This window comes from Prionailurus viverrinus, chromosome C1 (assembly GCF_022837055.1).
Source record: "Prionailurus viverrinus isolate Anna chromosome C1, UM_Priviv_1.0, whole genome shotgun sequence".
In the NCBI taxonomy this organism is placed as follows: domain Eukaryota; kingdom Metazoa; phylum Chordata; class Mammalia; order Carnivora; family Felidae; genus Prionailurus; species Prionailurus viverrinus.
Genome location: NC_062568.1, coordinates 82967852 through 82994454, shown reverse-complemented (window position 1 = coordinate 82994454; position 26603 = coordinate 82967852). Strand labels below are relative to the sequence as shown.

Genomic DNA, 26603 nt, shown 5'->3' with positions numbered 1-26603 from the left:
AATGCTTCACTGATTAACTGCTTATCACACATCACATCCCCCACATTACAAACACTCCTCTACAAACTGTAAAAGGCAAGGCCCTCATTTTATCAGCTTATGTGCCAGTTGGGGGCAAAAACAAAACTAAGCAAGTAATTATTTAGTACGTACAAAATATACTCAACATTCTATTCTACATCTTTTGTTTGTTTGTTTCATGTCTCTTATAATCTTCCCCTTTGCAGAACACGGAAGTCTTCCTCAACTACTTTTAATTTGACAATTATATGGCATTTTATTGTACAGGTTTCCCATGGTTTTAAAACCAACTTCCTATTGAAGGGATTTTAGGTTCTTTTCAATCTTAAACTATTACCAAAGAGGATGCAATGACTATTACATAATTCACTCCATAGTTGTACAGGTTCTGGTGGTAAATTCCCAGAAGTGAATTTGTTAGGTCTAAGGGTATATGTATTTAAAACTTTGTAGCTGTTATTCAATTGTTTTCCAGAGAGGTGCATCAATTTACACTCCCACAATAATACATGAGTTACTCATGACCCATGTTAATACCAAGAGAATGTATAATCTAAGTTTTGAATTTTTGCCAATCTAAGAGGTGAACAGTGGTATCTCAGTGTAGTTTTTATTTACATTTTTCTTATCTTTAGTGAGTGGTGGAGAGGTGTTCTTCTTAACATTGAAGAGGCATTTTCCTTTTCTATATGATCAATTCACATCTTTTGGTCATTTTGGGGGGGTCATTTTTATATTATTGATCTCTAGATATTTTTATACTAGGAGGATTAACTAATCTCTTGTGACATGAGTTACAAATAAATATTTTTAAATAGATTGTTGTTTGATAGAACTTTCTCTTATGATTCATTAGTCTGTGGAGATGATGTTATGACTTTTTCTTTAGCATTATAAATATAGCAAATTTATATTAATTGACTTGTTAACACAGTACCACATTTTTTTATTCTGAAATTTTGTGATATAGTAATATTTTGTAGAAATATTCTATATTTCTAGAAATACAGAATATTCTATATTTCAATGAAGTAGAAATACTTCATTGCTCTTTTTTTTAGTATGATTTATTTTTCTATATAGCATTAGAACCATCTTGGCATATACCCAATTAACAAAAAAATCTTCAGGGTGCCTGAGTCACCTCTGACTCTTGGTTTTGGCTTAGGTCATGACCCCAAGGTCATGGCATTGAGCCCTGCATGGAGCTCTGTACTGAGCTTGGAGCCTGTTTAAATTTCTTTCTCTCTCTGCCGCGCTCGCACTCTCTTTCTCTAAAACAAAAAAATAAAAATGAAAATAAATCCTTCATATTTTTTGCTGGGATCATACTAAATTTGAACATTAATTTGAGGAGAATTAATTTTTTTCTTCATGTTCAATATTATTCAAATATTTTTATTGTTCAGGTTCAGGAGAGTTTTAAATTTTTCTTTATGTAGGTCTAGAACATTTCTTGGTAATAGATTTATGTGTTGTAATTCCATTTTTTACATATTTATTTTTCATATTAACTTTTTGCCAGACTTCCATATTAAATAAGGTTTTTTGTCCATACCAGATACAAAATCGTAGAGTTTGAAAGTAGTGATAATTTACTTTCTCTTTTCCAATTTTTATAACTGAAAAATCTTAGTGTTAGTTGAAAGCATGTTTAGTGTTCTCCATTAAATGCAAGTTTGACTTTTAGTATTACAAAGATATTCTAATACGTATTGTAAACATTGTAATACGTATCTTCTTGTTACTATTTTGTTTCTTTAGATTTTCTTTCAATTAACTATAGTTGCAGAAGGTTGCAAATATCTCTACAGGGTCTATAGAGATGGTCCAATGATTGTCTTTTTAGCTTTATTACTATAATAAATTGCATATTATTAAATTTGCTAATATGAAGCCATTTTTGCATTCCTTAAATAAACTCTACTGTTCATAACACACTATTATTTTAATGTGCTATTTGAATCTTTATGATTTTAGTATTAAATATTCTTAAGTCAGATTGGCTTCCGCTTTTATGTGTGCAGTTCTAATCTGGTTTGATATTAATGTTATATTTGTTCCCCCCCAAAAGTGGAAATCTCTTTCATACTCCCTTCCTTCCTTCCTTCCTTCCTTCCTTCCTTCCTTCCATCCATCCTTCCTTCCATCTTCTTTCTTTCTTTCTTTCTTTCTTTCCTTTCTTTCTTTCCTTTCTTTTCTTTCTTTCTTTCTTTCTTTCTTTCTTTCTTTCTTTCTTTCTTTCCTGGTATTAATTTTGGTTTTTATGCTTCTGAGTAGTTTAAATAATCTTAGAATTATCTACTCTGAGTAGTGTGGCAGAATTTCCTCATGAGATCACTTTCTCTTAGGAATTTTAGGTGTTTGAGATGTTTCTTTATTTCTTCTATTAAAATCTGTAGATTTAGATATTTTTTCTTTTCTGGAATTACTTTGGATAAATAAATTGTCTTGGAAAATTATCCATTTTAATATAGGTTTTAAAACTAATTTTAGCAATCTGTCTCTTATGATGCACTTACTTTTCCCACTTTGTGATTATTCTTTCCCATAATGTTTTTATAGCTACACTTGTCTTGTGTTTACTCAGTTCATTGATGTCTCGCACCCTCACCAAAATTGATTTTTTATTTATGTATCATTGTAACTTATGTTTTCTAACCATTAATTCCATATTTTATCTTTATTAATTTTACATTACAGCTTTATTTCAGTTTATTTTCTTGTTCTCTATGATTTTTTTAGTATTATTATTGACTTATTTGCTTCATTTAAAAATGTTTCTATTGATCTGAATTTGAAGCTATGAATTTTTCTCTATGCATTATTCTATCAATATCCAAAAGATATTGATCTATAGTGTTTTCATTATTTTTTAAAGAAATTCTACCATTTCAATTTGATCATAAAAATAACTTGAGATAAATTTTATTTTAATTTCCCAAGTAATTGAGTCTTCTGGTTTTTTGAATTTCTTATTAATTGCTATTTTTATTGGATTGTAACCAGAAGATATAGTCAGCAATATAACCACTTTGGAAATATTACATTTTTCGTAGTTAATTTTAGTCAATATTTTATAAGCACTTCTTAGAAAGCTATAATCTTTATTTCAGAGCAAAGCATTAAACATTTATAGATAAGATTTACCTCTTCATTGATAGTTTGTTTACTTGGTCTGTCATAGACTCAAAGAGGTCAATAAAACGTTACTGAAACCACAAGATATTTCTATTTCTGTAATGTTGCTGTCCTGTTGTGTGATGTCTAGAAATTCATAACTGTTTTGTCTTTATTGTGAATATTTTAATTCATAAGCATTATAAAATGTCCTTTTCCAAAACATTTAACTCTTTTGGTCTGAATTTCATCTTGTCTAATATAAAGATTGCATCCACCCTTGCTTCATTTGTGCATTTTCTATTTATACCTGTGCTCATCCTTTTAGTCTATTTTTTTCTGAATCACTCATTTTAATTGATTCTCTTTGATTTATGGTACAATCTTTGTATGATACAATCTGATAACGTTGTCTTTCAGTACTTAAATCAAACCCATTGACTTTCATTGCCTTGATGGCTATGTCTAGTCTTAATTCAATGCCACTTAATGTCATATTTTCTGTTTCTAGATTTTTTTAATGTTTATTTATTTAAAGAGAGAGAGAGTAGAGGTGAAGAGGGGCGAAGAGAGAGGGAGAGAGAGAATCCCAAGCATGCACCATGCTGTTAGCACAGAGACCCATGCTGGGCATGAACTCATAAACCATGAAATTGACCTAAGCTGAAATCAAGAGTCAGATGCTTAACCAACTGAGCCATCCAAGCACCCCTGTTTCTAGATCTTTTTAGTCTTTCAGCATGATATATGTTTTCCTTTTTGGTTCATTATTTTTCAGCTAATACTTCTGATATTTCAGATTTTAATTTAAAATTCTAATCTTTCTTGTTTTCTTCTATTAGTTCTCTTCCATGAACAATGAAAGATTTAGCAGATGTCCTTTTCCTTCCGCCCAAACACTCATCACCCCATGACTTAGTCAATTTTGACTTTCTTGGTGTTTAATGTGTGTTCTTAGATCTAATTATACTTCTATTACTTCATTTATCAAGTTTAAATATGGATGATCAGTGAAATTTATTTTCCCTCATTTTGCCAGTTGTCCATTTTCACATTGTCATATAGCATTCTCTTTCATTATGTTCTGTCACCTTCATCCCCACATTTGTTTAATCTTAGTCCTATAATTAAATACACTCAATAACCACCACATATCTTTTTGTCATAATGCCCTCAGGCATCTCTTGGCTGACTAAATTCACCTTCAGGTAGATTTTCATGAAGAATTCACGGGGAAAATATCAGCTGATCTCTTGCTTAATCAACGTCAGTAATCTTTATACAATTTGGCTTATCCACACATAATATTCATGCATTACATTTTCTTTCTATTTGGAGGATGTTATATAGATATTTCTACGTTATTTTCTTCATTGAAGTGTGGCATTTGATGAATTTGAAACAAATCTAATATTTTTTTCCTTTATTCTGTCTTACCATTTTTGCCTGAAATCTCAGTATTTTTCTTCACCCCCAAAATTCAGTAACTAATAAAGTTTAAATAAAATTGACCAATCTTGAATAATTCTCCCCAATTCAATGTTGCATTTTTTCAGTATGGTTGATTCAATGCATTTTTTAATTTAATATAGTTGTCTTGAATTATAACTTTTTAAAAAGTTTTTTCTTTTTTTTATTGCTTTTTGTCTTCAGAAATTTACTTTGGTTATGATAGAGATCATTTGCTAATTACATTTATTATTTTCTTTCTTGGCTATTTCAAATTTTTCTTATTTTCTTTTTTGTTTTGTTCATTTTCTCTCACAGCTTTCCTCTGACACTTGCTGTCTTTTCCTTAGTTTCCTAACTTCCTTGCATTCTTTCCTTTTTTTTTCAAAATTTCTTTTACATGTTTTTTTTTTTTTGAATTTTTCTTGATTTCTGCAAGCTATCCCTCCTATTGTCAAGCTATATCAATCCTATTCCTGCATTTCTACTTGGTAGTTTTCCATCATATGGAAAATTTCCTCATTCGGTTTCTATTGTTTTATTAATTTACTCACTTGCTTTACATTTTCATCAGCTTTCTGGCAACCTTTTCCTGGTGCATGTTTTATATCTGTGGGTAGATTTTTCTCCTTTTACATTTTTCATGTAAAATCTTTGTGACAGTGCAATATCCAGTTCCTTTTCACACTGCTCATCAGTGAATGAGTTGAATTTTCCTGGGTCAGCAATCTGGGGAGATGACTAAACCGGAGGTTAGGTCAGGCGACAGGGTAGCCTTTCAGGTATCTTCTTCTCTGACTACTTCCAACTATTAGAGCTCCTCTTGTTTCTTTGTATATAAATGCTCTCTCTTCTTTTCTTTTTTAGTATAGCAGCTATTCTGAAAATAATCCTGCTCACCCCTGTACTTTACCTATGGTTTTACGAAGGATGTAGCTTTTGAAATTAAAATAAGAAAACCTTGCCTCCACTTCAGAAAATAGGTTTTTACTGGAGTTTCCTCAGGTACTATATCACTTCGGCTTTCACTGCTCTGCCCTGATTCTTTTCTTCCATTGCTCCTACACAGCTTCTACCCATGTAAGCATTTCAGGAAGAAAACCTGTGGTGTTCGGGTGAGGTGGGGAGAGGTGTTTGATAGGTTTTGAGAATGAATTATTTGAAATGAGAAAAGAAATATTATATATAAGGTTTGAAAGTTATGCTTGGGCTAATAGACTGTGAATTTTTCCCTTCAACTAAAGGGAAGCCATATGATATTTTTAAGTGGTAGGATAAAAGCATTAGTTATCTTACATAATTAATTTTGGTGACTAATTCTACATAAGTATATGTTATATATACATAGAAAAATATATGTATGTATATACAAGATTATGTATATACATAATTTTTAAAATTAAAAAATTTTGAACTAATGAATATGGATTAAAATGATAATTATAGTTTTTCTCTGATGCAATAACGATACATGCTCTTTAGAAAATTCTGGAAAACAGAAGTACAAATAAATCAGAAATTAAAAAATTTAAAATTTTGACCAGAATTACAAATGAATGCATACGTTATATTTTTTTATTGTTGTTGTTTTTAATATATGATTATTCTAAAATTGGAGTAATATTCTAAATATTGTGATCTCCACTTTATTCTTTTTGCATACATATTCTTTTAAATAAGATCTTTATAATGGATTCAATAGTATTCCATTGTATGAAAGTAGTATAATTCATGTTATTAACTCTCTATTCTGAGATAGGTGTTTTGACCCTGTAAATAGTATTGTACTCATTGTACGAGCGCATAAATTTTAGCATACTTCAAGTAGTATGATCTAAATAGTACTTTTAATGGATTGGAAAGAACAAAAGTCCTGGGACAGGAAATTCTACATATTTGTCTCATATATTCTCAAACTGTACTCTATGAAGGTTTTATTACTTACTATTCTCATGATTAGACAAACTACTAATTTCTTTTTCTTTGAATCCTTGGTGAAAATAGGATTCATACTTTTTGACTGACTTGCCAGTTTGGTATATGGAGTTTGTAGAATATATGTAGAATTTAAAAAAAAATTATTAATGTTTATTTACTTTTGAGAGAGAGGGACAGAGACAGAGAGAGAGCATGAGGATGAGCAGGGGAGGGGGCAGAGAGAAAGGGAGACAGAATCTGAAGCAGGCTTCAGGCTCCAGGCTCCAAGCTGTCAGTCAGCACAGAGCCCGATGTAGGGCTTGAACTCATGAACAGGGAGATCATGACCTGAGCCTAAGTCAGATGCTTAACCAACTGAACCACCCAAGCATCCCTCCTATGGTCTCATCTTAATGTTATTTCACATTTTAAAAATTATTACAGAGATTAAGGGTTTTTTCCCCCTGAATTTGTGGTACATTTGCATTTCTGCTTTTATAATGCCCTGTTCATGCTCTATGGTTGGGTAGCTTTGGGCGCATTGCCCTTTTCTGCCAAAAAAACAAAAACAAAAACAAAAAACTTGATGAAAACTCATACATGGCAAGTAGCAGCCTTTTCCACATCATTGGTTTGCCTTTTAATTTTATTTGTCATTTCAGTATAGAATTTTAAGTGTTTATAAACGTACTGATATTTCCTTCTATATTTTCTTTTGTTTTTAAAGTCAAAAAGAAATTTTTCTTTTGAAAACTATAAAAATGTGGATATCTTTTATTCATCCTTGCATTTTTTTGAAATGTGACAATTATCTTCTTTTATTTTATATCTATTTATTTATTTATAAATATAATTTATTATTAAGTTAGCTAACATACAGTATATACAGTGTGCTCTTGGCTTAGGGAGTAGATTCCCATGATTCATTGCTTACATATGACACCCAGTGCTCATGCCAACAAGTGCCCTACTCAATGCCCATCACCTATTTTCTCCTCTCTCCCTGCTGCCAATCAACCCTTAGTTTTTTCTCTTATTTAAGAGTCTTTGATGGTTTGCCTTCCTCTCTGTTTGAACTTATTCTTTCCCCTTCCTTCCCCCATGGTCTTCTGTTAAGTTTCTCAAATTCCACATATGAGTGACAACATATGACATCTGTCTTTGACTGACTTATTTCACTTAGGATAATGCCCTCCAGTTCCATCCACATTGTTGCAAATGGCCAGACTTCATTTTTTTCTCATTGCCAGGTAACATTCCATTGTATATATAAACCACATCTTCTTTACCTATTCATCAGTTGATGGACATTTGGGCCCTTTCTATAATTGGGCTATTGTTGAAAGTGCTGCTATAAACATTGGGTCTTTTGTGGTTCCATTCAAATTTTAGGATTGTTTGTTCTAGTTCTGAGAAGAATGCCGGTGCAATTTTGATTGGGATTGCATTGAATGTGCAGATTGCTTTGGGTAGTATTGACATTTTAACAATGTTAGTTCTTCCCATCCATGAACGTGGAATATTTTTCTATTTCTTTGTGCCTTCTTCAATTTCTTTCATGAGTTTTCTATAGTTTTCAGCATACAGATCTTTTACATCTTTGGTTAGATTTATTCCTAGGTATTTTATGGTTCTTGGTGCAATTGTAAATGGGATCGATTTCTTGATTTCTCTTTCTGTTGCTTCATTATTGGTGTATAGAACTACAAACGATTTCCGTACATTGATTTTTTTATCCAGCAACTTTGCTGAATTCATGTGTCAGTTCTAGCAGCTTTTTGGTGGAGTCTTTCAGGTTTTCCATTTAGAGCATCATGTCATCTGTGAAAAGTAAAGTTTGACTTCTTTGCCAATTTGGATTCTTTTATTTCATTTGTTGTCTGATTGCTGAGGCTAGGACTTCCAGCAATATGTTAAACAACAGTGGTGAGAGTGGACATCCCTGTCGTGTTCCTGATCTCAGGCGGCAAGCTCTCAGTTTTTCCCCACTGAGGATGATATTAGTTGTGGGCTTTTCATATATTGCTCTTATGATGTTTAAGCATGTTCCTTCTATCCTGACTTTCTTGAGGGTTTAATTAAGAAGAGATGCTGTATTTTGCCCAATGCTTTTTTTTGCATCTATTAACAGAATCATATGGCTCTTATCCTTTCTCCTAGTAATATGATGCATTGCACTGATTGATTCGCAAATATTGACCAGCCCTGCAGCCCAGGAATGAATCCCACTTGATCATGGTGAATAATTCTTTTAATATACAGTGGATTGCCTTATGCTAGTATCTTGTTGGGAATTTTTGCATCCATGTTCATCGGGGATATTGGCCTATAATTCTCCTTTTTAGTGGGATCTCTGTCTGGTTTGGGAACCAAAGTAATGCTGGCTTCATAGAATGAGTCTGGAAGTTGTCCTTCCATTTCTATTTTTTGAAACCGCTTGAGAAGGATAGGTATTAACTCTACTTTAAATGTCTGGTAGAATTCCCCTGGGAAGCCATCTGGTCCAGGACTCTTATTTGTTGGGAAATTTTTGATAATTGATTCAATTTCTTCACTGGTTATGGGTCTGTTCAAAATTTCTATGTCTCTCCATTTGAGATTTGGTAGTGTGTGGGTGTCTAGGAATTTGTCTATTTCTTCCAGATTGTCCAGTTTGTTGGCATATAATTTTTCATAGTATTTTTAAATTTTTTTGTATTTCTGTGGTGTTGGTTGTGATCTCTCCTCTTTCATTGGTGATTTTATCTATTTGGGCTCTGTCTCTTTTCTTTTTGAGAAATCTGGCTAGGCGTTTATCAATTTTGTTTATTTTTTCAAAAAAAACAGCTCTTAGATTCATTGATCTGTCCTGCTATTTTTTTTAGATTCTATATTATTTATTTCTGCTCTAATCTTTATTATATCTCTTCTTCTGCTGACTTTGGGCTTTCTTTGCTGTTCTGCTTCTAGTTCCTTTAGGTGTGTGGTTAGGTTTTGTTTTTGGGATTTTTCTTGTTTCTTGAGGTAGGCCTGGATTACAGTGTCTTTTCCTATTCAGACTGCCTTTGCTGCATCCCAAAGGGTTTGGACTGTCATGTTTTCATTTTCTGTTGCTTCCATATATTCTTCAATTTCTTCTTTAATTTCCTGGTTGACCCATTCATTCTTTAGTAGTATGTTCTTTAACCTCCATGCATTTGGAGGCTTTCCAAATTTTTTTGTAGTTGATTTCAAGTTTCATAGTGTTGTGATCTGAAAATATGCATGGTATGATCTCAATTCTTTTATATTTATTGAGGGCTTTTTTTTACTCAATGTGTGATCTATCTTGGAGAATGTTCCATGTGCACTTGAGAAGAATGGGTGTTCTGCTGCTTTTGAATGAAAAGTTCTGAATATATCTGTCAAGCATTTCTGGTCCAGTGTATCATTCAGGGCCATTGTTTCTTCACTGATTTTCTGCCTAGATGATCTGTCCATTGTTGTAAGTGAAGTATTAAAATCCCTGAAATTACTGTATTCTTTTTTTTCAATATATGAAACTTATTGTCAAATTGGTTTCCATACAACACCCAGTGCTCATCCCAACATGTGCCCTCCTCAATACCCATCACCCACCCTCCCCTCCCTCCCACCCCCCATCAACCCTCAGTTTGTTCTCAGTTTTTAACAGTCTCTTATGCTTTGGCTCTCTCCCATTCTAACATCTTTTTGAAATTACTGTATTCTTATCAATAAGATTTGCTTATGTTTGTGATTACTTGATTTATATACTTGGGTGTTTCAAGTTGGGGGGCCTAAACATTTATAATTGTTAGCTTTTCTTGATGGATAGACCCTGTAATTATGATATAATGCCCTTCTTCATCTCTTGTTATAGACTTTAGTTTAAAATCTAGTTTGTCTGATATAAGTATGGCTACTCCAGCTTTCTTTTGATTTCCAGTAGCATGATAGATGGTTCTCCATCCCCTCACTTTCAATCTGAAGGTGTCCTCAGGTCTAAAATGAGTCTCTTATAAACTGCATATAGATGGATCATGTTTTTTTTACCCATTCTGATACTGAATGTCTTTGGATTGGAGCATTTAGTCCATTTACATTCAGAGTTATTATTGAAAGATATGGATTTAGTGTCATTGTGTTATCTCTAGGTTTCATGCTTGTGGTGATGTCTCTGGTCCTTTGTAGTCCTTGCAGCATTCTACTCACAGAGTCCCCCTTAGGATCTCTTGTAGGGCTGGTTTAGTGCCCATGAACGCCTTCAGTTTTCATTTGTCTGGGAAAACTTATATCTTTTACTATTCTGAATGACACCCTTGCTGGTTAAAGGAATCTTGGTTGTACATCTTTTATATTCAGCACATTGATTATTTCTTGCCACTCCCTTCTGGCCTACCAAGTTTCAGTAGACAGGTCTGCTACTACGCTTATGCATCTATCCTTGTAGGTTAAGGCTTGTTTGTCCCTAGCTGCTTTCAGAATTCTCTCTTAATCTTTGTATTTTGTCAGTTTCACTATGCTATGCCATGGTGAAGACCTATTCTTACTGAATATGAAGGCAGTTCTCTGTGCCTCCTGGATTTGGATGTCTGCTTCCTTCTCCAGATTAGGAATGTTCTCAGCTATAATTTATTCAAGGAAACCTTCTGCTCTTTTCTCTCTCTTATTCTTCTGGAACTCCTATGATACAGATATTATTACATTTAACTGAATCACTTAGTTCTCTAATTCTCCCCTTGTGGTCCAGTATTTTCTTATCTCTCTTTCTCAGCTTCATCATTTTATCTTCTATTTCACCTATTCTCCTCTCTGCTTCCTCTATGCTTGCTGTAACTGAATCTTGTTTATTTTGCACCTCACTTACAACATTTCTTCATTCATCATGACTTATTTATTTGTTCCTTGATAGGAACAATTAAACATTGTAGTCTTATATTTCAAAATTTACTATATTCACTCACATATTTTCTGTAAACTTAAAAATATTTTGCCCAGTTCTAACAAAATGCCATGGGATTTTTTATTTTGGCAGCATTAAAACTAAATATTTATTGGGGCACCTGTGGTTCAGTCAGTTAAGTGTCTGACTCAATCTAGGCTTAAGGTCATGATCTCACCATTAATGAGACTGATCTCTACATCCGGCTCTGCATTGACAGTGAGGAGCCTGCTTGGGATTATCTCCCTCCCTCGCTCTCTACCCCTCCCCTGATCACTTGCATGTGCTTGCACCTTGCTCTTTTTCTCTCTGTCTCAAAATAAATAAACTTAAAAAAAAAAAACTAAAAATTTATTTAGGTAGAACAGATTATCAGAAATATTGAATTCATATTTCCCAAATTGTATACTTTTCTTTAAATTATTTTATAATTATTTTCCTCTACTATGCACACACGAATGCATGTATATGATTTTTCTAATTTCTTTATCTCACTAAAAAAAAGCAGTCAATTTCCTTAGGAAATTATTCAAAAAATTTCAACAATTATATCGATTATTTTTACACCATTGTTCTTTAGGGAGCTTGTTGTGAAAAATATATTATTGTATTAATTGTTTTTTTCTTTTTGAGCTTTTACTTTTGTTTCAAAATCTAAAAAAATTTTAAAAACTCAACATTTTTTGTTCATTTTATTTTAAAAAATAAAATATCATTAAATATAGATTTTCAGATGGCTTAACTTTACAAAAATTATACAGTTATATGAATAAATTGATTTTATCCTTTTCTTGATAAGGTTATAAATATTAATTGCCTTATGATATCATATAACATATATATGCCTGTGTATTTGATGAATCACAACACAAATGGCTTTCATATGTAGGGCCCAGATTCCTATATTAATTGCAGTTATTTTTGTAGACCAAAATATCTAATGTTGTTATTTATGTTTTAGGTTAGTGGGATGGTTTGGCCATGAACTCAGCACCAGATTTAAGATGGATAACAGTAAGTGTATTCAGTTTCACTTCACAAGTCATTTTATTTTACCTTTATTTCAATTTTCATCTGTCTTTGTATGGCATGTAATATACATGCCTCATGGAGAGTGCACTTTGAAAATGCCACTGAGAATTCTTAAAATAAGAAATGACATTTCCAGAGTGTAAGACTAAGTGTTTGTAGATTTTAGCATCATTTCGAGTCTATCCCTCTGTAGGGAAGAAAGTGGAAATGAGCTGTAATGTATAGGATTCATATCTCATCAATATTGAGTACCCAGAACATCAGGAAGTGAGGGCAGGAAAGAATTTTTGGCTTGTAGTCAGGCCCAGAGAGACTTGGATGTCAATTCTACTTTGCTGCTTAATAATTTTGTGATGCTGCACAAATTATAACTTCTCGGGATTTTTTTGTTTTTTGTTTTATTTTCCTTCTTGCATATCTAATGTGAATAATAATATCCAATTCAGGGGTTGGTTTGAGGGTAAGACAAGTTCAAAGCTGTAAACCAAGCAGCACATAGCAGTGCTATTTAATAAATGTTCACTTTATGTCTTTTTCCAATTTTTCTTCCTTCTGTGGCTTTTGCCACACACGAAACAATGGCAGTTGAACCCCAGCAGGTAGAAATGAAATTTCAACACGTGCAGGGTTCTCCCAAACTGCCCTGCTTCTTTTTCCTGAGTGACTCCCATCTTCAATCATGTGGGATACAGAAAGCTTCATAAGTGTTTTGAGAGTCTTCAGTTCAACTTGATCCTTCAGACTACTACTAACCTGAGTTACTATTTTAAATATATTCCTATTTGCAAAAACTAAGATGCACAAGATCAAGATGGGCTCTTCCAGTCAAATCAAGAAACCTGCATTTTATCTTGGCTGCTGGAATAGTTAGCTCTGTTATGCCTGTTGCCTACACTCTTTGTGTTGGCTTTTCTTATCTGTAAATGGGAGAATTGGACTAGATCGAGAGTGGGGAAAGTTTCTCTGTGAAGGGCTAGAGAGGAGACATTTTAAGTTTTGGGGGCTATACTGTCTCTGTGGCAAATGTTCAGTTCTGCCATTGTAGTGCTAAAGCAGTCATAGACATACATAAATGAATGAATGTGGCTATATGTTCCAATGAAACTTTATTTACAAAAACAAGTCAAGGGCCACATTTGGTCCTCAGTACATAGCTTGTTGAGCCCTGGATTAGATGCATCTCTAAAGACCTAGAATATTCTAATGCTCTTTTAGTCAGTTTTAGCTTTAATTTGATCTCCAACGAGCAGTCTTAACGCTATTGGACTTAACTTGCTACTATTCAATCTAATTGATTCTAATTAGGATAATACCTGCTATTAAATTACCTTTTAAATGTATCATACTTAGGCAGATCATTTTTTTAAAGCCTTTTTATTATTATTATTTTTTCCCTAGGAGAAGCCACTTGACCTAATAATACTAGTGCTAGAAGTCACCTTCATAGGTCATTTAATTTATATTCCTGCCTTTGGATGACATTACAATTACAAACTATTAAAATTTTGATTTTTTTTCTCTCACTGATATGGTTTCATAGTAGAAAAGCAAAGCATGGGGCAGGTTAAGGAATGCTGGCTTGGGAGTGTGGAAGGACAGAGAATGAGGTACAGAAAATCTTCTTTAAGAGGTCATTTTTATATCTCTAAGGGCTCTAGTATTTTGTAGGCTGCTAAGAAAGTGGGGCAGGGGAGAGAGACATTGCAAGTGAAGGGGAAATATGCCAGTATTCTAGGTCCACAGAGTTTCTCTTAAATATCTCAGAAATCTTAGAAATAAAAGTTTTTAAATCTTATTCTTCTCTCTACTATAGTGTCATAAAAAACCCATGAAGGACACTTTTCAAGGTACATTCTATAAAAATGACATGATGTTAATTTTTCAGAACTGCAATTAATCCCTGGGGTTAGTGGATTTCGAATTTCAAATCCTCCCATTTTGTTGGTCTGTTCCTTACATGCTAGTTTAGAGGTAAGTGAACTATGCTTTACCCTTCTCATATCTTTACCTTTTTCTTTACCTGACTGTGACATGTTGTAGGACCTTCTCTGCTAAAGAGCAAGATTAATGCTCATTATGTATAAACAATGGTCAAAAGCTGGTATTCTCCTTTAGGACAATGACTCTGTGCTAACTGACATCTCTTATCTATGTGTCCAGCCCCAGCACTGTGCTTGGCACATAATAAATGTTGTTGGCACTTAATAAATGTTAATTGGAACTGATTTGGGGATACATATTTTTAGTTCCTCTTAGAATTTGTGTGACCTTAAAGAAGTTGCTTAATCTTCTCTTGGTGTCTCTGTGACAAAATAAGCATGCAATATTTAGTTCTTGATTATTTCACTCATTCAAGATTTACTTATTAGGAAAGTATTATGTGCCAGATATTGTTGTGATTACTGGAGACTCTGTTTCTTCTGGTTCTGTGAGTCAACGAACTCACCAAGTGCCATATGATAGAACTATAGGAAGACATACTTTAAGGAAAAAAATACAAATAATCAGAGTAAACCAAAGAATGAGAAAGGTTGTCTCATAAGTTAAATGGATTTCTTTTTTTTTACTGGAGTGTCTATTCCATCATATTCTTGTATAATCTCTCTACTATTAGTGGCTCAATATATATTTTTTAGTAAATGAATGTTTTTAGTTAAAATAACATTAGTTTCACCATAAATAATAATATCCAAAGAATCAATTTGGTTTCCAATATTTATATCTACCTTTCCATCGATTTATATAGATATATAGATACCTACCTTGTCCTTTTATATCTATATTATATTCATATCCATATCAATATAGCTTAATTATTTGATAAAATTAATTTCAGAATGAGACTAACTTGGGACACCTGGGTGGTTCAGTTGATTAAGCATCTGACTTCGGCTCATCTGATCTCACACCTTGTTCTTTTGAACCCCATGTCGGCCTCTGGCTGACAGCTCAGTGCCTGGAGCCTGCTACGGATTCTGTGTCTCCCTCTCTCTGCCTCTCCCCTGCTTATGCTCTGTGTCTCTCTCTCTAAAAAAGAAATAAAACATTTTAAAAAATTAAATAAAAAGAATGAGACTAAATTTATTTAAGGAAATATATATTGTAAATAATTATATCCTATATAATTAATAATAACATCAATACACATATTAAGTAAATATACTTATATACATACATTAAAGTAAAATATATTTTAGCTAAATGTGTTTTTTTTCTAACAGAGATTTTAAATATATAGGTATTCAAAAAAGAATTTGACTTTTTTTTTTTTTTAATTTTTTTTTTTCAACGTTTATTTATTTTTGGGACAGAGAGAGACAGAGCATGAACGGGGGAGGGGCAGAGAGAGAGGGAGACACAGAATCGGAAACAGGCTCCAGGCTCTGAGCCATCAGCCCAGAGCCCGACGCGGGGCTCGAACTCCCGGACCGCGAGATCGTGACCTGGCTGAAGTCGGACGCTTAACCGACTGCGCCACCCAGGCGCCCCAGAATTTGACTTTTTTAATTTAAAGTCTTTTAAAATCATCTGGTTTTTGATATTTTATGAAATTCTATTGTGGAGTGTTCCAGGATGAATGACTAGATAAAGACTTCCAAAATCTCTAAACCTAAATTTTAGGATTCTGCGAACACATATAGCAGTTTCTCACTTTGGCCACTGGATGGCAATGTAAAGCACTTTTTTTTTAATAGAACTTCACTGATAGTGGTAATCAACTCATTTCACTTCATCTCAATTTAAAGACCATCTACTCAATGTGGCCACTAGATGGAGCTTGTGTTGTTTTCACTTTTTGGCAGATTTTTTTTTTTTTTTTTAAACTGAAAATAGACCCAGTAACAAGATTTTTCAGCCAGTGGGAAAAAAAGTTTTTAAAAATTTTTGGGGGGTGAGGAGGGATAGAATCTGCTTAGCAAGTCAGATAATGGTATTTGAATTATTTTTATAATATCTATTCAGAGAAAACTTCTGTTAAACGTTTTAAAATGATACACAGTTTTTCTCACTTTGCAAGTTTGTCTCAGGGAGAAGGTGAGTTACCATAGGAAAAGCACCGAGGTGTACCTTAGGAAGAACTGGTACTTGACGTTTTGTCCTCTGATTTTCCTTACCTTTGCAAATGAGTTCTCAGCCAGATCTGGAAATTTTCTTTTAGACACTCTAACTTTGGTATGTTTTCGCAGTGGGTGGTGTCAAGTACTTACCCCTTCTGCCATGAAAAAGAAGTCACATTCTCAATTTTCCTGCCACTAGTCCCCTAGGCTAGGCTTGAATGATAAAAAGCTTGGAAGTATTTATCAACGTATTACGCTGTATTGTAGCCACCTAGACAAGGTTTTTATTTTCAGCTGGAATCTGAAGATTGATTGATTTTTTTTTCTTTAACATCTAAACAAATAACAAAAGGATCCCAAAGGCCACAAGAGTGGATGTGTACTTCTCTTACCGCTTAAGTATTTTTCTGGAGCCTCTTAGAAATATCTTAAGTAAATGGTGCTTGGTGGCTCAGTTGGTTAAAGCATCTGACTCTTGATTTCAGCTCAGGTCATGATCTCAGGTTGGTGGGATGGAGCCCAGTGTCAGGCTCTGCACTATCAGCCTGGAGCCTGCTTGGGATTTTTTCTCTCCCTCTCTCTCTGCCCCTCCCCTGCTCATGCTCTCTCTGTTGCTCAAAATAAATAAATAAAAACTAAAAAAGAAAAAAGAAAGAAATACTGTACTTAAGCTATTCACTGCTAAGCCTACATTCTAACCAAAATTATCATTAGGTAAGCAAAAGTTGTGTTGAAGAAAGTGTTGAAATTCTTCCTCCCCATCATAAATTGCAAAATTCTGAAATTACAAAACAATGCATGTCATTCTTCTTATTCTTTACTTAACTGTTAAAATGTTCTACTCCCTCGATGCCAAGTGGGTAAGCATCGGTGTGGCAATCATATTGCTACTGTGCTTAAGTTAATGCATTGAGATAGGTGATTGAAAAAGTTTGAATCAATGAGAGAAATATGCATGAATCACAGTGCCTGTCTTTGTTGTAGCTACTTCTCTTTCAAAAAATATTCTGCATAGTCAAATACCAATTAGAGGAGAGATTCTAAACTTAAGAATCGGTGTACATGGATGGATATGATCTCAGTTTTGCAACACAGTGATTTTTTACAAGTATTAATATGGTTTTGTTTATAATGACATGTGCCTCCAGTTGATTGATAACATGAAAAATAGCACCTTGTAATCAATTTCAAACTGTCCTTTGTTTATATTAGTGGCTCTTAATCATTTGTATTATATATTTATATGGTACAAATGCATATGGTAAAATATGGTACAAATTTTACATATAAAAATATGTGGATCAATAGAAACTAAGGTAGGAACCAGGAGGCATACACTCTATCCCTCACTGAGGCACCAAGTATGACCTTAGACAGGTGACAACTTTCTCTTTACTATATATATACTCTTGAGTTCATTTGTCTCATTTTTAAGATGAAGATGTTTAGACCAGAGTATTTCAGAAGTCTCCTCAATCTTTTCAATTGCTAGCTTGAAATTAAAAATACATCTATTTTATTTTGTAGGGTCATACTTGCATGCAATGATAAGTAGACAATTTTTAGAACATTTCAGTATATAAATTTATAATGAAGTAAATATCTCCAAAATACAAAATTAGAGTGTTCAATTAAAATACACATCAAGTAGGGCACGTGGGTGGCTCAATCACTTAAGCGTTCAACTTTGGCTCAGGTCATGATCTCACATTTCATGAGTTTGAGCCCCACGTTGGGCTCTGTGCTGATAGCTCAGAGCCTAGAGCCTGTTTCAGATTCTGTGTCTCCCCATCTCTCCGCCCCTCCCTCCCTCATGTGCATACAGGTTCTCTCTCTCTCTCCCTCTCTCTCTCCCTCTCAAAAAATGAATAAACATTAAAAAAATTTTAAATACAAATCAAATAAGGAGAAATGTACTATGTGTTTCCTCAGAAAGTTATTAGGCAGCCAATTTTAAGAACTGAAGAGAAAAAAATGCAACAATTGAAAATGTCATGCTATACTTCTTTTTCCTGTTTAAACTTATCTAACTTATCTAGCTTTGTATTCTTTTTGCTCAGTAAGAAAAATAACCCGAGTAGTTGAAACTCTGCCAAGAATTGTTATAAGCTGAATATTTTTAACCTACAGTTTTCATTTTTTTATTAAAAAAAAATCGTCCTTTCTCAATACTGAAAGCATAGAAATAATGAAAAGCTAAAAAGAAAAGAAGATATTTATTCTATTCTCCAGTTAACTCCTATTATCCCCTCTTAATATTTTTATGTGATGCCTCAAAAGAGACCTTTACACCCTCTGACAGGATTTTAAGAGTGCCTAACCATGCAGCTGCCCTTACTGTGGTTTAATGATGGAAAATGGTTTCATATTTTAAAGTTATTTCATTATCAAAGAGTAACAGTATGTCAAAATTGAAACCATCATAAAAAAATTTAACTTTAGTTTCTAGTTATCAGAGAAATCTGCAAGAACAAAATCTCCTTAAAAAAGAAAAACAATAAAGTTAAATAATATTCCCCCAAGTCTTACTAACCTATAAACACAAATGAAATATCATTAAAGGTAGTACTTTGCACATTGCTCTTACCTGTCTCTTATGGGGCTTATAGTAGAACCAGAAAGTTTTTCAGAATTATTTATAAATGAAATTTACCTTGAATTACTATTAATGTCCAAAGAGAAGATTGGAAAAATTCCTCTCCTATTCTTTTATTCCTATCCTAGCAACCAAACCACATGTGGATGGTGCCTTGCCTGTCCCTTCTCCTGCCCTTTACGAGATTTGGTTCTAGACCCAGGCCCTCTTGATCCAAACAGGCTTCTGTCTTCTGAAGAATGTCTTCTGAAACAGACATCCAACCCTACTTGTAGCAAACTCTCTTCCATAGTCTGCAACATCTGGCTGCAGAGAGACAGATACCATTCTATCCTGTTTCTCTTCTTTTCCTTGGGTACTGTTACCATCAATACAACTCCCTTGGTCTCCTTCAGCCAAATCCATACCTTTCATGCAATATAGGTCATTTGCCCAAATGGTTTGAGTTCTATTAGAATGCCTGCTCACACATGCCACATGTATATACCAAAATAACTATTTTCACAAGCTTCATAAAGTCTAGATGTCACTGAGTGACCCTATCTTAGCTCTGTGGCATAACATGATACAGAAAAGGGATATTAAGTGACATGCCAGTGCATCACGCTCTGTTTGCAGTTCATTCAGTTCTTATATGTAGGATATATTTTTAAACTCTACTTGACCTTAAGAGATAAGCTAGAAAAGCGTGTCTGTTCTGACCTCTAATGTTCCAATACCAGTTATTGTGTGCACTTGTCACTCATCTTAATATAAGAAACTTCAGGCAGCAAATGGCAGTATTTTCACACCAGTGCTAGAGTTTAGCAGGGGAAAAAATGATGAAAGAAGGAAAGATAAAAAGGAAGAGAGAGGGAAGAAAAGAGAGACAGAAAGACACAGAGAGAGGGAAGCAAACCTAACTGCCTCAGTACTAACATATGTATTATCTAACAGAAAAAAATTGGTTTCATCATAATCAATTGGGACATGTTTTCACTAGTTTTAGTAGTGAAAGCCCAAATAGATATGTTCATTGAATAACTATGGTTTCATGGTTTGTTTCCCTGACTGACAAAACTTAGCTTTATTATTTAACTGTTTGTTTGCTTACTGTTATGCTGGGGAGATTTAGGAATTAGTAAAAACAATTATAAATAATGTTGATAACACTTTCTTCCATATATACATGAGTGTTTAACTCTTACACTTTGGTGTGGACCAAAATACTTTGTATCAGAATCAAAAAAAAAGTCTTCTTGATTATGATTGTGTAAAATGGCTTTGGGGAAAAGGTTTGACTTTCATGATCTTTAAATGCATTTATTAAGGTAAGTTTTACTTGTACTAATTATACTGAGCTAATGTAAAGTAACTGTATAGGAACACTATAGTACCTTACTTTTCCTTCTTCTTTAGCAAGTATTGTTTAAATGACATTTATACAGTTTTTCTGTCACGGAAACCTTTCCATTTGGCTTTTAACGGCCAAGCATTTAACAGAGGATATGTTTTTACAAAGGATAGTCTAAAACGGGATGTTTTTGGAAAGGTCAAAAGTCGCATTTCCTTTTTTTTTTTTTTTCAGTTAATTTTTGCTTCTTTGCAGATCAACAAGACACTGTTAATCTTATTGTTTCTCATTCTGTAGATCTTTAAGCAAGCGACTATGAAAGCATTGAGGAGAAAATCTGTTTTGCTAACTGGTTATCTGGAATACATGATCAAGCATTACTGTAACAAAGATAAAGCAGATACCAAGAGACCATTTGTGAACATAATTACTCCATCCTGCATAGAGGATCGTGGCTGCCAGCTAACACTAACCTTTTCTATTCCAATAAAATATGTATTCCAAGAACTAGAAAAACGAGGAGTGGTTGTAAGTATATCTCTTGCTTTGCTACCAGGTTTTCTCTCTGGGTGGCACGTTGGGGTTCTTTGGTTAATTCACTGTTGCATGTTATTTCATGAGTCAGTTTGAGAGGATAGATTATGTGTCAGCTAAGCATGTGTCACTGTGTTAATTGAAGGGCATAGAGATCTGTCATTTCTGATAAAAGGGATAAAAGGGAAGAAACCACAAATTTTGGATGAGGAACCAGCCTTCCATAATTTATTCATTCTTTTTATTACAGTTTGAGCAGGAAAAAAAAATGGTTTCATCATAATCAATTAGGACATGTTTTCCCTAGTTTTTAGTAGTGAAAGCCCAAATAATATATGTTCGTTGAATAACTAGAATTACAGAACATAATATGGTGGAGGAGGAGGAAAAAAGTCAGTCTTATTTAGTTGTTTGATTGAGCCAAGTCATTTTCAAACCTGTCATTTTAGTAAGAAGAGAGCTGTAAACACATCTCAGGGATGTTAGCATTGTATGAAATAATTTTTTTTAAACGCTTGGACCTAAGTGGTCATTCTATTCTCTTGAAGAAAATAAATGTTAATAGGGTGATTTCAGGAAAAATGGTGGTCGTGTATCTATTTCCAGTAACCATGTAATTTAGGAATTGCTCCACTCATGTCATTCTCTCTCTCTCTCTCTCTCTCTCTCTCTCTCTCTCTCTCTCTTTAAAAAAAGAGCATGAGTTGGGGCAGAGGGAGAGAGAGAATCTTAAGCAAGCTCCATGCTCAACATGGAGCCTAGCCTGATGCAGGGTTTGATACCATGACCCTGGGATCATGACCTGAGCTGAAATCAAGAGTCAGACACTCAACTGACTGAGAAACCCAGGTGTCCTGGTCCACAAACTCTTGAGGAGAGGTTATCTCAGATTCCAGAGGCACAAATCCATATGTTAGTGTTCCAAGTCATTTTCTACCATTTGTAAGCTGTGTGCTCCTGGAAAGTTTGCTCACATCTACTGGCTTGAGTTTTCTCATCTGGATTTTGGGTGCAAATTACTTGTCTCCAAAATTTGTTATGGGAATTAAATAGTCCAGCACAAATAAACAATTTATTGTATTGTCTAACCCATAGTGAGGGTTTCTTAAAGATTAATAATAGTGATCTTCAGGCTAGACCAAATTATCTGGGTCCATTTCATGACATTTCAGGGATACAGCCAATTCTTTACCTGTGAGATTAAGGATTAGAGGATTATGTAAAAATAATTGACTAAAACTCTCTAGGTGTCAAAGAGGTTATCATTCATTTCTTTTTTTCATTTTTATTTATGTATTTTTGATTTTAAAGAGAAAGTGAGAGAGAGCACAAGTGGGGGAGGGAGGCAGGGGGGGTGGGAATTGAATGTTAAGCAGGGTCCATGCTCAGCAGGGAGCACAATGAAGGGCTCAATCCCAAAACCCTAGGATCGTGACCTGAGCCAAAATCAAGAGTCAGATGCTCAACTGACTGAGCCGCCTAGCACCCCATTTTATTTATCTACTTTTATTTTTAAGGTTCTCATTTATTCTTTTATTTTTTTTTTATTTTTTAAGTTTTTTATTTATTTTGAGAGAGAGTGAGAGCACAAGGGGAAAGGGCAGAGAGGAGAAACAGAATCCTAAGAGCCTGCGCAGAGCCCAGGCTGGAACTCACGAACCGTGAGATCGTGACCCAAGCCAAGATCAAGAGTAGGACACTTAGCCGACTGTGCCACCCAAGTGCCCCTAAAGTTCTCATTCATTTAAATGTGCTCAAGGGTTCCAGGCTCTTAGAGTCTCCCCACAGATAAATTGCATACATGACTTACTGGATGCTTCAAGAGGATGAATGCTGAAGGAATGCACTTTAGTGGGATCCTCATGATTTTCACTCATATTTTAACTATTATTAAGAGGAGAGTTCAAGTAACACAGAAACATTGTATTTTACTAAAATTAACAAAAGGCTTATATATTAAGTTTTAGGGAAATCGGCATGATTGCTTTATGCAGTTTTATCTTGAATGTAGATTTTCATTATGTGATAAGTGCTAACATTCCTGTGGCTTTATTTTCTCCACCACAGTGTGACAAACGGGATCCAGATGGCATCCGAGTGGCTCCAGTTCCTCTCTACAACTCTTTTCATGATGTTTATAAGTTTATCAATCTACTTGCTTCTGCACTTGACTCTGCAGAAACCAAAAATACCAGTGTTCTCTAGAACAACTTAAGTAGTACTAAGAGCTACTATATTTTATTATTTTTGTTCTTATTTTAATAATTGGAAATTTTTTCAAAACCAATTGCACATAACTGGCAATGAATCATTTAGTTTACAGAAAGATCTGATATATTTTCTCTGAATGTCTGGGGTTCTGAGGTATCCACATGTCTGTTCAATTTCTCCATGCGTGGTGGATCAAAGTTTTCATTGGTCCAAGTATTATGTATACAGTCTTAGCTAGCTGTCACATTTCATGGTCAGTGAATGTTTTATGCTGATTTAATTTATAATTTGACTGACAACTTCATAATATATGTGCAATTTTTTGTGTCAATTTTAGAAATGTTGCTTTAGTTTTAATTTACCAAAGAGGTTATTATAGTCACTGTAATTTCGCAGTCTGATATATGTATGATTTTGCAGTATTCCATCCAACTCTAATCTAAAGAACAGAAAATACATTTTTTAGGGTAGTAGCTTTCAAATATTTTGACCACAGTCCACACTAAGAAATATGTTTAATATCAGATACCAGTATTTATATGTGTTTATGTCTTATTTTATTGATTCTAATATACAAACTTTTATCATATTTCAACATCTGTGAAAGAAGAATTTTTTCAATTTTCAGTCAATGATTCTTACATTGCTACTGACCATTCTTTCATGTTACCATCCTTGACTTTAGCACGCTTCTCACAATGAATAGATAGCATCTTAGATACGATATTTTTTAATGGTATATATACCAAAAGCAAAAGTTTCATAAATCATTAGTGCTCTGCTATTTATTATTCATTTTATCTCATCACATCAAATTCTGGTTGAAACTCATTGAACCTATTTGCCCACTGACTCTTGGATCCTAATTCATTTTTCAAGGTTGTCCCTTTTTTTAATGTTATCACTATTGCTGTTTTGTTTGTTTGTTTGTTTGTTTTAATGGGAACCTCTCTTAATAGAAGGCTATTTTTTAAAGAGTTTATTTATTTATTTTGAGAGAAAGAGATAGAGAGTGTGAGTGGAGGAGGGGCAGAGAGAGAGAGCAAGGGAGAGAATCCCAAGCAGGCTCCACACTGTCAGCTCAGCTCCTGATGTGGGGATCGATCTCCCAAACAAGGAGATCATGACCTGAGCCAAAATCAAGAGTCAGGACACTTAATGGACTAAGCCACCCAGGTCAACCCTCCACTCCCCATAGAAAATGTTACTCTGTCTCTGAAACAGTGTAATAAATCACCCCAAGATATTGGCAATTGAGAATTAGAATTAGCAAATGAGAGCTTCATCTCTCAACCTCTAACCCAAATCTATGGCCCTTTCTTTCCTCCAGGAAAACTACAGTTACACTCAGCCCTGTTGGACTTCCCTGGTTTTCAGTTGTTGATACTGCAACCACTACTCATGAATTGGCAAAACAGTCTACATTTATATACACGGGCAGCAAGAAAGAGTGACTGCAATGTAATCATTGTCCCTGATGAACAAATTTGAATTGAAATAACTTACACAACCGCTAGAGTTAAATAAAAAGATGCAGGACAGACACCAATGCCAGCAACTATTGATATTTATTGAATAGTCACCACGTACCATGTATTGTGCTAATCTAGTTATACATTATCTTACTTATTTGAGTGGTTGCATAACTGCTTTAGCAAAGCTGCCACCTCCAACTTTTGGCAAAACTCATCTTTGTGGATGGAAAAGTTCTCAAAACCCTAAAATTCGACTATATACAACTTCATGTAGGAGAAATCGTTTTGAAGCTCACAGATGTAAGCAAAACAGACATGGTTTCAGCTCTCAGGGAGCATGTAGCTTAGTGGGAGAAATGGGTAGTAAATATATAAACACCCAAATAAACATATGATTACAAACTGTAAGTTTTATGAAAGAAAAACAGATGATACTGTAAGAAAAATCTCAAGGGTATTAATTAGATGGTCAAGTAAGGGGAGGTATATGGTAGTGCTTAAAACTTTAAATTCTAAAATATCAGGCTAATCACATTAAAATTGCATCAAGTTATACATACAAACCATTTAAAGCATACTCAGCACTATGTCATGTGGGTTAAGAAACAAAGCATTAGAAATTCCCTTTCTCCCTGCTTGCATTCCCATTTCTCCCCAAATCCAGATATAACCATCAAATCATATTTTGTGTTAACCATTTCCTTACTTCCATTGAAGTATTACACCTATGTATGCACCATAAAATATACATTAGCTGATTTTGCCCGTGTGTGAACTTCATGCAAATTTAATTGTGTTGTTTATATTCTGCCTCCTTTGCTCAGTGTCAGGTTTTTGAGATTTATCCATTTTCATCCATTTTCATTGCTGCTCAGTGTTCTCGTATATATTTGGGGTTATTAGTTTATTCTACTACTAGTGAACATTTGAATTCTTCCCAATATCTTTAATATTACAACAATGCTGCTACTAACATTCTTGGTACACAGATTCAAAAGTTTTCCCAGGACATAATAACTGTGAAAACGTCAGGTCAAAGGATCCACACCTGTTCAACTTCACTAAGAAGTAGCAAACTCTTTTCCAAACTAGTTGTACCAGTTTCCATTGCAACCAATAGGAAATGGGAGATCTCTTCTCTCAATCCTTGCCGATAGTAGCTGTTGATTGATTGCCTTTGTTACATATGCAGACTTACATAGCCAGGGTGATTACTAAAATAACAGAAAGAATGTTATTCAGTAGAACAGAATGAATGTTCTACTTCAACACAAGTAGAAGGAGAAACAGAATGAGGAGATACACATACACTGCTGTTTATGCTTCAGAAACCATCCTTAATCTATGGATTGAGACAAGACTAGAGTATTACCTGACTTTTACCCTTGCTCAGCCCTTTCCCTCCCCATATTCCCTCTTTCATAGTTTTTTCTGATGAGCATTCTTTCAAAAAAAACATATTAATTCAAACATTGCTCTTTATTTCTAGGAAACCCAATTTAACAAAGCATTGCCTTCATCTAGTGCTAATAACCATAAGCCTTTTATAGTCCTATATTCAATGTCTGATAAATTTCAGTTCTGTTTCTGTTGTTTTTCACAAATAATACTTGTTTCCTTGTGTATATTGTGCTTGTTAACTTTAAACTACTCATTTATATTGACTCCTTTGGAATTCTTTGAGAACTGTGTTAAAAGTCTTTCCAAAGATGTTCATTTTTGGTTCTGCCAATTTCTCAGGGTCATTTCTGACACCAAAACACTTAAAATTTTTGTTTTCAGGTTTTTCAGATCACATGGATAGTATGAAATTGGATGTATTAATCCTTTTGAGGGCCGATTTACAGTTACAAACTCTCTGAAGATACTAATTTTTCTTTCTGACCTTTTACATGTTGTTTGGTTGCCAGCATTTTAGAGGGCTCTTCCATCAGTT

General features: G+C 34.0%; 1 protein-coding gene across 1 annotated transcript in view; it reads left to right on the top strand.

Moving 5' to 3' along the window:
• Positions 1 to 24277, top strand: part of KYNU (kynureninase) — a 111709-nt gene extending 87432 nt beyond the window's left edge. The window contains exons 11-14 of the mRNA XM_047868803.1: positions 12390 to 12442; positions 14346 to 14431; positions 20745 to 20975; positions 23049 to 24277. Coding sequence (XP_047724759.1) covers positions 12390 to 12442; positions 14346 to 14431; positions 20745 to 20975; positions 23049 to 23186 — 508 coding nt within the window. The 3' untranslated portion in view covers positions 23187 to 24277. The remainder of the gene's footprint in view (positions 1 to 12389; positions 12443 to 14345; positions 14432 to 20744; positions 20976 to 23048) is intronic.
• Positions 24278 to 26603: the final 2326 nt, after the last annotated feature.